The following is a 12501-nucleotide window of genomic DNA, read 5'->3' on the forward strand; positions in this document are numbered from 1 at the left end:
TACGTATGTATGTATGTATGTATGTATGTATGTATGTATGTATTTTTAAAGACTAAAATTATGTATGTATTTATGTATGTATGTATGTATATATGTATGTATGTACCGAGACAGTTGTTTTTAAAGAGTAAAAAGTATGTATGTATGTATGTATGTATGTATGTATGTATGTATGTATGTAGCTACTGAGAGAGACAGTTGTTTCTTTGTTTTTAAAAAGTATGTATGTATGTATGATATAAATACATACATACATACTTTTTCCTCTTTAAAAACAACCGTCTCTCTCGGTAGCAATCCTTTCCATAATGTTAGACATGTTATTCAAGTCAGTTAGACACAATTTGAGTGGCAAAATAAGCACTTTGGTCATCACACTTTAAAGGTAAACACTATGGTTTACATCTGTTCCAGTGACTGCAGCATTCTTGCAAAAATTGCTGTCCTATGAGATAGAAAAGCATGGGAAAATGTGATCTAGATTGAAAATACTGAAGTTACCCTTAAACACCACCAGCCAAGCCATTATATTTGCATTTCAAATACTTTTTGGCACTCTGACAGAAAAAGTCATTGAGCACCACCATACTAGGATAAGTTACAGATATGACCAGATTAAATGTTGTATACTTTTCATACTTTTATAAATGTATAAAAAAAAATGATAATACCCTACTTGAACATAAAAATCAAAAGTACTCATTCAGAATATGCTGTGACCTGTCAGAAGTTCTTAAATGTTACAGCTCATCTAACGAGTTCCCACGTAGTGGTTTTTGGTTCTAATGATTGAAAATATTGGGAGTGAAACAAATTTTCTTTTCTACCAACATCAAACTGGCTGACTGACCGTTGGGTCTCCACTGAGGTCTAGTCCCACCACCAAACCATCAGAGGACAGCATGAACTCCTCAGCCAGCTTCACCGTATCCATGGCAACTTCAGTCCCATTCCTGCGGTCAATCGCCACCAGAAACCTTCAGGACAAAACAGTCTCATTTAGAAGCCTGCACAACTGTTGCCATCACTCAAGTTACTGGATCATCATAGTAAAAACATTGTGTAGTATTTTGTAGGTTTTATTACACTCTAGATAAATTTCTGGATTTGTTGCCCACTGAAATAATACAGGCTCTGCTTACCTGACATCGATGTCCACTCCCTCATTTTTACACTGTTGGATGGCTTTGAGAACAGTTTCAACATATGTCCTTTTTGTCAGTCCTAGAAAAAAAAAAGACAATTAACTTGTAAGCCTAATAATTTCTGCAAACAATCCTGATGGTAAATCATGCCTTCAAAATATTGGGTTGCATGCTGATATTTTTACCTGTGTGTTTCTCTTCCCTTGGTGTACTTCTTAGTTCTAAATATTTGACACCATCAGCTGCAAACTCCTTGATTACATCTGTAGCCACCTGAGAAAAAGAGAAAAGGAACATCTGACTAACATTCTGGGCAAAAAAAATGTATAAAAATGACAGCAGAAGCTAAAGTTTGGGACCTTTTATATAGCTATAAACTAGTGTCGTGGTACAGAGCAACATGGGCATCAGAAGCTTCTTCACAGCAGCCATTTTGATATGAAATAGTAAACACAGGTGTTACCAATGATACTAATTAAGGTTCTGTTCAGTCAGGTCAAACAGAGTCAGGGTATCATTGGTAACATCTGTGTCTACTATTTTGTGTCAAAATGGCTGCTGTGAAAAAGGTCTTTAGCGATACTGAGGAATTTATTGCTTCAAATGACTGCATTTACTAGGACTGCAAGTAAAGATTATTTTTATTTATTAATCTCAGTTATTTTCTTGATGAATTGATGTGTTGATTGGTCTATAAAATGTCAGAAAATGGTGAGAAATGTTGATCAGGCCCAAGATGACATCCTCAAATGTCTTGTTTTGTCCACAACCAAAAGACATTCAGTTTACAGTCATGTTCACATTTAAGAAGCTGGAATCAAAGAATTTAGCCTTTTTTTCCCCTTAAAACATAATCAATGAATCCATTAATGTTGCAGCTAATGTTGCGAATGCAATATGATTCACAGTTAGTGGGAATTATCATTTTTGCATTGAATTTTTCATTTTTACAGGAAAAAAAATGATAATGATATGACATTTGTTGGGAGCTGTACCATAAACATATTTTCTTACATTTAAAGATCATGATTAGGGAGCCAGGGCATCTAGTACTTCACTATAATACAATTTTGTCACACATTTTGCCTTTATTGAAAAAAATGCAGCTTACTTACTGCAATTTAGATTATTTTTCGATTAATTGTGCAGCCCTGGTTACAGCTCTAACATTAACTATCAACACTGACTAGACATCCACGTGACAAGTGCCAAATTTTCCCTTTAGCACAAACAAACCATCCTCACCATCAGGATGTCCTCCTCGGTGTCCACCAGCTGATGGATGACCTTGAAGACCTGAAAACACCTGTGGAGATGAGCGCCATGTTTTTTTTAATCCATGTAATTAAGCACGAAAACAGTTCCTTCCCATTGAACATATAATATCAACTGAATTATTTCTACATCACTTACGTTAACTATTACATTAGTTTATTAATGATATGAAGAGGAATTAATCGTTTAACAAGACCCAGTTTGGTTTGTCACAGCTATCATATTAAACTTTGTAGTACAGTCATATACTCACTCGTCCAGTGTCCTCCGCTGTCCTTTGCCGATAGCGGTCATGCTGTGTTCAATGTTGAGATGAGGTTTTCGGTTGAAGAGTTTCTCGATGGTCTGGGAGCTGACGGAACCGTTGAGATGAGCATGAAGCTCCTGCATGGTGACAGGCAAAACGCTGACGTTAGCATGTAGCTAATATCACACACTGAATACATTTACTCTGTTTTAAAACTCTTTTCTTCAACACATGTGTGACTCACCACTTTCGGCAGCTGCCGATAAAAGACATCGGCCTCATTATCCATCACAAAGTCCAACAAGTTAGCCTGAGTTAGTCTGCAACGAGCCCTGAGTTGTTTCTGTCTGTCAGATAAAGCTGAAACCCCGTCGCCTGTTTTCAGTATACATTTTCCTGCAGCACTGCCAAGTGCAACAAAGAAATATGTCCCCCTCGAAAAGGTTCCGCTACTACCGATGTAGTAAAAATATTGAAATTCCGTAATTTTCTTCTTTCAGAAGTTAAAATAGGGCTGGAAGATAACTAAGTATGTTTACTCAGGTTTTGTACTTAAACACAGGTTTAAGGTACTTGTAGTTTACTTAAGTATTCCCATTTTGTGATAATTTCAAATACACTTACACAACTACATCTGAGTAGAATACCATAGGAAATAAGAAAATAAACAAATGAAACAAAAGAACGACGTAAATTTGACTTGTTATTTTGTTTTTTGTTTCCTCATTTATCTGATTTTTCCTTTCAAGCAGAAGATGGGAAAACAAACCTTTTTTTTCAACATTTAGTTAATACAGAAGAACAAATAAATAGATTTGTTGCCTCATTTATTCAAGTCAGTATTTATTTATTTGTTTACTTATTTATTCATTCATTCATTCATTCATTCTTTATTGTTTATTTAATAAGATAACGATCACATGCAGTACACCTCCTCACCAGTAGGGGACGATCGCAGCCTTCACTCGACTAGAGCAAACCGGAACGCTGAGCGTTTAAATGGTCTTTGTTTTGGGAGGATTCCCAACCCCACTGTCTCCTTATTTGAAAACTAAAGAACAAAATGTATGACAGGTATGTTAGTTTGCTCATACACCTTTATTTTTCGTTAGTGTAGACGTCTGTTGCGATTTTAAGACAGCTGTTGGACTGCATTATGTTGTCAGCTCACTGTTAGCTTAAATCTTCCTTCTTCCTGTAGCGGCGTCCGTCCGTCTTCTTTGTGCCAGAAATGTGAAGTTACCGTAATATGTGCTATAATCTGTACGTAGCTTGTATCTCCAGTGTTTATTGATGCATTTGTCAGCAGAATAAATGTTAATTTATTCAGATAAGTCAACAGTTAAGATGGAAGAAAACCAGTATACATCATTGACGGTTCCTTCGGATTATTTTCAGCAGTGGTGAGTTGGTGCTGGAGGTGGCTGCAGGTCCGGGGAAACTTCTCATGTGATCTCCTTGATGTCTTCATTTTCATGCATGAGATGGAGAAAAAAAACAGCATTTGACACACGACATCATACACATCTGTATAATTTATATTGTGGCTTGTAGCAAGTGATAATAGTGTAATTAAGGATAATTACAAAATGTCAAAATGTAAAAAATATGCCTTTAAAATGGGAATGTGACTAATGATATGGGACTAAGAGCTCACATCATAATTCAAGTATGAAGCAATGTGATAATTGTTCGTAGAGCTGCAACGATTAGTTGATTAATCAATTAGTTGTCAACTATTAAACTGATCACAAACTCTTTCAATAATCGATCAATCATTTTGAGTTATTTTTCAAGAAGAAAAGTCCAAATTCTCTGTTTTCAGCTGCTCAGTTGTGAATATTTTCAGTCTCTTTATTCTCTATGACAGTAAACTGAGTAATCTTTGGGTTGTGAACAAAACAAGGCATCCTGGGCTTCTCTCTTTTTTTTTTCTTTTCCATTTTCTGACATTTTACAGACCAAACAAATAATTAATTAATTCAGTTACTTCCAACCTTAAAACAATAAATGCGATAAGCAACAATTAGTCCTAATCACCATCTATTTTGATAAATAATTAATCGTTTTGAGTCTTTTTTTTTTTTTTTCTTAAAAAGAAAAGTCCAGATTTTCTGATTTCAGCTTCTCAAATGTGGATATTTTCTGTGACAGTTCACTAAATATCTGTGAACTGTGAGTAAAACAAAACGTGAGGATGTCACTTTGGGCTTTGGAAAATAGTTATTAACATTTTCACCATTTTCTGATATTTTATGGACCAAATAACTAATCGGTCGATAAAAATGATATTGCATTATGCAAATTAACTTAGGAATTATTTTTTTTAATTCTGACATGTTACTGCACTATCCAGCAGTTATTACACCATCACTTGCTACAGGCTTTATAGATACACCAGCAGTGGCTCTTACTCCGCCTCTTTGTAAAATGGATTCAGTGGGAAAAGAAACTCTTCATGTGTTTGACGTGTTAGTTGGCTTCATATTAATCACAGTCACAGTGTTTTTGCAAGTCCTATCAATTGTTTGTATATCTTCATTCCATTCTGGTCAGCCTTACCCAAACACACATGAAAGTTGGTGTTAAAAGACCTATTTGTAGGTGCAATGAGTGACTTTTTCTTCTAAATTATATGCTCAAAACTAATCAGATAGGCACAATAAAGCAAGGAGGAGTAGCTTGACACACTTGGCATACTCATGTAGTGAATGAAATGCAGAAAATACAAACAGGTGTATGTCAGCGCATGTATGTTTGTAAGTATTGTCTTGTAAGTTTGCTTGTTCACGCACCTCATCAAACGCCAGACATAGTTTGTCTTCTCTTGCTTTGTCCCGATTCCTGTTTTGTTGTTTTCCTTTGCTCATCTTCATCTTCCTTCTCTCTTTAATCTTTGTTTTCCTCCTCTTCTCTTCTTCTTTCATGCTCCCTCTCTCTTCTAGGTACCAGTCCAGTCAGCAGCACCCCGAGGCGCAGTATGTGATGCCCTATAACAACATGGGCCATTACACAGAAGGTCCCAGAGATGAGCCCGTCATGGCCGAGCTGTCTGTCCACCGGGAGCCACCTCTTCACCAGGAACCTTTCTATCAGAACAACCTCCAGGCCCAAAACCACTACCAGGAACCAGCCTACCATCAAAACGTCAGGGAGCAGCCGCAATTTACACACCTGCAGCAGCCGCAGCATCAACACACTATACAGCAGCAGGAGCCGAGTGTTCAGCACCACCCTCAGCCTGCTGCTCCACCCCAAGGTATCGTCACGACTGGATTTAAATATCTGATGCTTTTTTAGCACATCTGCCTGAATATACAATATTAACTAGTGGTGTGACTTGACAAATGGTTCATTTTCACTGATTCTCTTGAATAATGTGGGTACTTAAAAGGTAACTTTAGTATTAAATCCTGATCCTATTTTCACATGTAGCACGGGGCAGTTGTATTTTACTAGATGGGTCAAAAACATGATGATTTTAGAGAGAGAGCAACAATTTAACAAGCCTTTATTAACTTGTGTCGTACCTCCACACGTTTCTCCTCTCTGTCCTAGCTGCGACACCAGTGAAGAAGAAAAGAGGCCGGCCACCTAAGCAGCAGGCGGAAGAGGGCAAGACGGAGGAAGAGGATGAGATTGAGGCAGCAAAAAAAGCCAAGCGGGCTCTCAATCGCTTCAACGGCATGTCAGTGGCTGAGGTTATGGCCAAAACCCTGCCAGACGTTATTACCTACAATCTTGACATTTTGATAGTGAGTTATTTGGGGACATATTAAGAATTTATGTATTGTGTAGTGTGTATTGTGAGGTTTCAGTCACAATTTTTTTTTTTCGGATCTGTTGCCATGGTAACACCTTCACGTCTCTCCTCAGATTGGAATTAACCCCGGACTATTGTCAGCCTTCAAAGGACACCATTACCCGAACCCAGGAAACCACTTCTGTATGTTGAAATTCAATTTCATCACTGACTTCAGGGAATACATGTCAGCTTGCACAAAAAGTTATTTGTTCAAACTCATATTTTCAAGTATAACTTTGATTGATTTGTTGGTGAATAGAGTGCTGCAGAAATGACTGAATTTTGTAGGCTGATGCTGAAATTAGCATCACTCTGGTTTGTAATAATGCATAAAATAATCTCTGTAAGCAAATGTGAGCAAATGTTAATGATACATGTTTTGTTTTGTGAGATAATCTTCACAAGTGAGCACCATTTTTATGATTTTTCAACTGTAATTGCAATCACCACAAGTAAAATGATAGTTAGGCTGTAAACAAAAAACTACACCATGGTTGCAGAACTCAGCATCACCTCAACTAAGCGACTAGTGTTTGGTGTGCTGATGTTTAAAGTGTCCGACAACCTCTGTCGTCTCATTTAGCCACTTGTTAGCCTTTTTTAAGGCACATAAAAGCTTCAAAATTCAATTAATTAGGTGTAGGAATTAGGTGTTTACTTCCATGTTTTATGTTGTAGAACAAAATGTAAAACGAAAAAAGAACTATTGTGCTAACTAATTTCTGTGTTTTGAGACTCGTTCCTGCAGCACTCTGTATCAACAGGTCGATAAAAAATTTGTGAATGTCATTTACAGACTTATTATTAATGAATTTTTTTGCCAGACAGGTTTTCAGAATGAGATGTTACTGAAATAAGGTTGCACAATGATTTCATGAAGCTGCTCAAGAATATTTATTGTCTCACATTTTCTAAAGTACAGTAGGCACACAGAATATTCTACATGTATAATATTAGTCTTTGAGTTTCCTTTATGTTTTGTGCACCGTTTATTTTTATGCCCGGAAGGCTTACAGGTCCAGTATCAGCACAGCTCATTGTTTAATAAGAAAATCGCCTGGCTGAAACCATAAAATTAAATTACGCTGAAAAACAAACCTGCACATTGTCCAGTTGTGTGTGCTGATATCACCCTCTAGATTCAGTGCATCTAGAAAAACTGAAACATTCCTTAACCTAATTAAAGTTCCAACTCTTCTTTTCTGTTCAGGGAAATGTCTGTTTCTTTCTGGTCTAACGGACAAGCAGCTCAACTACATGCACGACCAGAGCCTGCCGGAGAATTACAGCATCGGCTTCACCAACATGGTGGAGAGGACCACACCTGGCAGCAAGGACCTCACAAGGTAAATTAAAAAAAAAAAAAGGACAACCCAAGGATATTCAGTTTACAGTCATAGAGGAATTCAGAATGTGGACATTTTTTCTTTAAAATGTCTAAGGCTGAAATTTAATTACCAACAGTGAGGAACGTCTGGATAAAAATCACTCAGTGTACTCCAGTGTGTCCTTCAAAAGAAATGTAGATAATGTTTTTCTGGTTTTCTGTTTTTGTTCCAGTAAGGAGATTCGTGAAGGAGGTCGACAGTTACTCGAAAAGCTTCAGAAATACAAGCCATTAATAGCAGCTTTTAATGGAAAAGGTAAAATTATTAAAACACTTAAACTACTTTAAGTGTTTAGATGGCTTATGCATAAAGCTATAGGGTAAATTTAACATTTACATTTACACATTTGTGTATTTTGGCAGGTATTTATGAAATCTTCTGCAAAGAAACCTTTGGTGTGAAGGCAAAGAATCTGGAGTTTGGTCTGCAGCCCTACAAAATCCCAGAAACTGAAACGGTAACTTGAAACAGTATCTGGATTAATCTGACAGTACATCCAACAATACAAACAACCAGACTCATTGCATTTTTCCTTTCACCTAGGTGTGCTACTTGATGCCATCATCAAGCCCTCGCTGTGCCCAGTTCCCGCGTGCACAGGATAAGGTGCATTTCTACATCAAGCTGAAGGAACTGCGAGACCAGATGAAAGGTCTGGCACCGAGCCAAGAGGTGGAGGAGATGAAGTACTCGTTCGATCTGCAGCTAGCTAAAGGTGAAGAGTACAGTCATCTTTAACTTTATAGTTAAGCTGAAACATCAGGTGTTGGATTGTTTGGATACACAGATACACCTGCTTTTGGGGGTTTTCTGAAACATAAGCGGGGTAGAAATTTGTCATTTATACAAACATATTTATGTCTTTGATTAAGATCTAACTCCTTGAATTTGTGTTTGTTCTGCAGAAGACGCCAAGAGGATTGCAATCAAAGAGGAGCAGGTGGATCCGGAGTATGAAAGCTATAGTGGGCTGCATGACGATGTGACACAAAGCAGCACCACCTCCTACTAAAGGAGACTGAGAAGAGGTGAAAAAAAACAGGCCTGTCTGCGATAGCACACAGGTAGTTATCGCATTGTTCTGATCAAATTTAGCAAGAGCTAGACGCAGTTTTATACATATATATATATATATATATATATATATATATATATATATATATATAGATATATATAGATATAGATATATATATATATATATATATATATAGATATAGATATATATATATATATATATATATATATAGAGAGAGAGAGAGAGAGAGGAGCCAACCTACCATCAATATCATCCACATTTTTTTAAATTCATTAAAAAAAGGCAACTGACAAAGCCCCATCGAGCTCTATTACCCTGCAGGGGAAAATGTTTTACTCAGTCGGGTTTTGTGGCAGTGAAGAGAGCACAGATGACTGCTTCAGCTCGCCCTTGAGAGAGACTGACTAACAGCAAAGTAAAACTTTCTTAATATAGCGTACACTTATATTTATATTGAACCGGGCCAGGTTAAATCACTGTTTGTGTTAAAGGAGTAATATAACAGCAATAAATCTCATCTCAATCAGCACAAACACACCCAATTCAAACAAAATAGGAAAGCGTACAAAATCTTAGATGGCAGTATTTCAAATTTGGATTAAATCTGATTTCTAATACTTTTTAAATGCTTACTATTGTGTGTGTAAGAGCCGAAATAACAAGGTTTTTAAGAAAATCAACTTTGCAGGTAGGGTTCCAAGGGAGGAAATGCATTCATTGTGTCGTTTAGACCTCAAGGATACAAACATGTTTTTGCAAAGTAATAGTGAATGGAAAAAATAACTGTTATTTTCCAAGCAATTTCCACATGACGTTTTAAGTTTTTACAAAAAAAACACACAAAACACTGCCATGGATTTTTTTTTAAATATCTTCTGGTTGGTTTCTAGAAATAAACGATCCATCTTTATCATTGTCTCTTGCAGAAATGGACATTGCCGGCCAGTCAGCGGACAACACGGGACAGCATCACTGCAGCTGGAGATGTTCGCTCAACAGACACCAGATATCAGCTGTACTAGTAGCATGACGCGTCAGTGAGGGACAGAAACCCTCAGATGACACCACAAGAGAAGAAGAACCAAAACAGTTTCCAGAGGCATCGTCATGTGATGCACAAGGGTCAAAGTGCCCACAACAGTTACATTTTCTAACTCTCAAACAGACTGTGCATGTTTTTGGTGTTATTTTTTATCACTATTTATTGCATTTTGTATGGTACGTGTGTCCAGTGACTTATTTTTGTATTTTAAAAGAATGACAATTTATGATTTATCAGCTGTATAAATGGGTAATTGTACTCTGGAATTTCTAATCTGTAATTACAGAGTTATTAAATCTCTTCTAAAGTTGGCACGTTTATTGTCTCATTGTTTCATGCGACATTAATACATAACCTGTAATGTAAGGAAACAAACACAAGTCAGTGGATTGGAAAGTCATTTTTTTTAAAAACTGTGACTGAGCAGGAAGATTTGGTTGTTTTGATGATTCACTCCCAGCAGCTCTACATTCAAAACACTTGATGTATAGTTTAAATTAGGGATGCACCGATACTAGCGTCGGGTATCGGTCCGATACTGTCCTAACGTACTCTTACTCATAAAACTACTCCGATACCACGTGACGAAAAGTAGCCGCTCGATACAAGTAAACATCTAAAGATCCGCCATGATGCAGAGTTCAAGGCGTTTGCTGTTGCTTACCCTCTTTTTTTGGAGGCGCCGTCATCATGAGGGAGAGACTCGCTGTCCTCAACATCCATTAATGACCGCAGAGACTTTGGAAACTGTCCGTAAAGTCCCATGTAAACCTGAAATAAACGCACAGAGCGCAGCTGTAGACCGCAGCCAGCCGCTGTCCAATCAGTCCCGGCGGGTGTAAACTAGTTGAAATCCTCGGCAAATGAAGACAAAACACCGCCGCCACCAGTCTCTAACCCCGTTTTCTTCGAAATAAGCTGCTATAACTTCTTTTTGTGAACTTATTCTTCACCCAAACGGCCTGACAGCACAGTACAAGCAACTTCACTCTTTTGGATTCACAGCGGGGTAAACAAAACTGTTGCACACATGGCACCACACTCATACCTGTCCCCCCCTAAACAATGACAGGTAGGAACTAATTATCTCTCAGACGAGAGGGACATGAAGAAGAAACTAAAATACTACACATGTAAACGTGTCATTAAAATACTAGTTAAAATGCTGTAAATGTTAATGAAATAATTATCATATATAACACCATTTATAATAGTAAACTTAATTCTGCAAGTCCACAATAATGTTGTGAAATTGTTATATTGAAATATACACAGTAAACTGCACAGTTTAATAAGGACCACAAAATCAGTAAAGTAACCCAAAACTGTAATGTGTACCATAACCATGGTTACACTTGTAGCAGGAAACAGCAACAATGATTTGTCACATTTAAAGTGACCATCTAATGAAAATAAAACCTGTTTTAAAAGTTACTGTAATAACTTTAATGGCATTATTAAATACTTGTATCAGTCCTCGGTATCGGCAAGTACCCAAATGTAAGTACTTGTACTTGTACATGGTCTGAAAAAAAAGTGGTATCGGTGCATCCCTAGTTTAAATTAAACATGTAGCTGCAGACAAACATTAACATTTAATGCTTGAAAGAAAACCTGACATTAAAATCACAGTTACACATTAAGTGATTTTAGAAATCATTCAACTTTTTATTTAGGAAAAATGATCTAATATTCAAAAATGTTGAGCTCACAGTACAGTAAAATATCTTCATAAATTCTGCTGTTAAAACAAGAATGATGTTTTATCAGGTTGTGTTGTTGCCAGGGTCCAGATGGGGAACAAGTTGACAGTTCAGTCTGAAATTCTTGTTTGTGTGAGTGCAGTTAAAAAGAAGAAATACAGGTCAATAAAACCTTTAGACTTTTTTACAAACAAGTTTACTTTTTTGCAGTTGTCTTGAAAACGGCTTAGGCTAGATGCAAAATTCTTTCACCATTTTAATCATTCAATTCATCTGCATTTTTTTCTCTATTAGTCTTCTGCTTTAAAAATGTCAACTTTTATTACTTTTCCTGTTTTTCCTCCCACATCATTGGGGTAATCATCCTGAAAATGAGCCAACATCATCGACATATTTAGCTGATCTAAAGTTTTTAGGAATTTTTATCGTCAATCTATGTTGATACTATGAGCCAATCAATTTTTATCAAAACAGATCATTTTCAAAAACCTCTAATGACTCATGAACGCAGTGAGATATCAATGTGAACTAAGACATGTTCAGGAGTCTCCACTCAGTTAACCTACTAAAGGGCATTGTGTTTCACCTCTAGGCGGCGCCACAAACACACAAAAGTTTATGTCTCAAGATTGGCTGCATGAATTTGTACAAAAATCGGTTTGCATGATCTTGAGTCATAGCACAGTTGATGCATGAATAGTGGTGATAACTGATTAAAGTGGGTGTGACTTATTAATTAATCATAATTTATCGTCATTTCACTTACCAAACTTCAAAAAGTCACGTGTATGTCCTACAGAGCTGAGATTTCTTCAGCACATCTGCTGAACTGTGATAGAAGTTGGTCTGACTGCAGCCTA

The 12501-nt window shown here is 36.9% G+C and overlaps 2 protein-coding genes across 6 annotated transcripts in view; one reads left to right on the plus strand and one right to left on the minus strand.

Moving 5' to 3' along the window:
* mapda (N6-Methyl-AMP deaminase) overlaps positions 1-3075 on the minus strand; it is an 18732-nt gene extending 15657 nt beyond the window's left edge. Inside the window, exons 1-6 of the mRNA XM_084733989.1 lie at positions 2912-3075; positions 2674-2804; positions 2391-2451; positions 1331-1418; positions 1143-1224; positions 851-977 (exon numbers count right to left, since the gene is read on the minus strand). Of these exons, the coding sequence (XP_084590115.1) occupies positions 851-977; positions 1143-1224; positions 1331-1418; positions 2391-2451; positions 2674-2804; positions 2912-2956 (534 nt within the window). The 5' untranslated portion in view covers positions 2957-3075. The remainder of the gene's footprint in view (positions 1-850; positions 978-1142; positions 1225-1330; positions 1419-2390; positions 2452-2673; positions 2805-2911) is intronic.
* Positions 3076-3613: 538 nt separating this feature from the next.
* LOC146316924 (G/T mismatch-specific thymine DNA glycosylase-like) lies at positions 3614-10249 on the plus strand. 5 transcript variants are annotated; one of them, XM_084734902.1, is made up of 11 exons: positions 3671-3741; positions 3998-4070; positions 5613-5926; positions 6226-6422; positions 6544-6613; positions 7683-7818; positions 8033-8115; positions 8223-8317; positions 8404-8575; positions 8766-8924; positions 9823-10249. In XM_084734902.1, exons 1-10 carry the CDS (start codon positions 3735-3737, stop codon positions 8870-8872), a joined length of 1254 nt encoding a protein of 417 aa, XP_084591028.1. In that variant the 5' UTR covers positions 3671-3734; the 3' UTR covers positions 8873-8924; positions 9823-10249. The 5 variants fall into 5 exon arrangements, with proteins under 5 accessions (XP_084591030.1, XP_084591031.1, XP_084591028.1 ...); XM_084734904.1 differs by lacking the exon at positions 3998-4070 and having other exon boundaries at positions 3614-3741; XM_084734905.1 differs by lacking the exon at positions 3998-4070 and having other exon boundaries at positions 3648-3732.
* Positions 10250-12501: the final 2252 nt, after the last annotated feature.

This window comes from Lutjanus erythropterus, chromosome 13 (genome assembly GCF_056507025.1).
Source record: "Lutjanus erythropterus isolate fLutEry1 chromosome 13, fLutEry1.hap2, whole genome shotgun sequence".
Classification (NCBI taxonomy): domain Eukaryota; kingdom Metazoa; phylum Chordata; class Actinopteri; order Lutjaniformes; family Lutjanidae; genus Lutjanus; species Lutjanus erythropterus.

What these genes read in the sequence shown, in the direction of transcription:
- LOC146316924 (XM_084734901.1), top strand. Translation starts at nt 3,982, where the DNA reads ATGTTAATTTATTCAGATAAGTCAACAGTTAAGATGGAAGAAAACCAG. An exon ending in GGCAGCAAGGACCTCACAAG is followed by an intron (nt 7,819 to 8,032) that starts GTAAATTAAAAA and finishes TTTTTGTTCCAG; the next exon opens with TAAGGAGATTCGTGAAGGAG. An exon ending in AGCAGCTTTTAATGGAAAAG is followed by an intron (nt 8,116 to 8,222) that starts GTAAAATTATTA and finishes GTATTTTGGCAG; the next exon opens with GTATTTATGAAATCTTCTGC.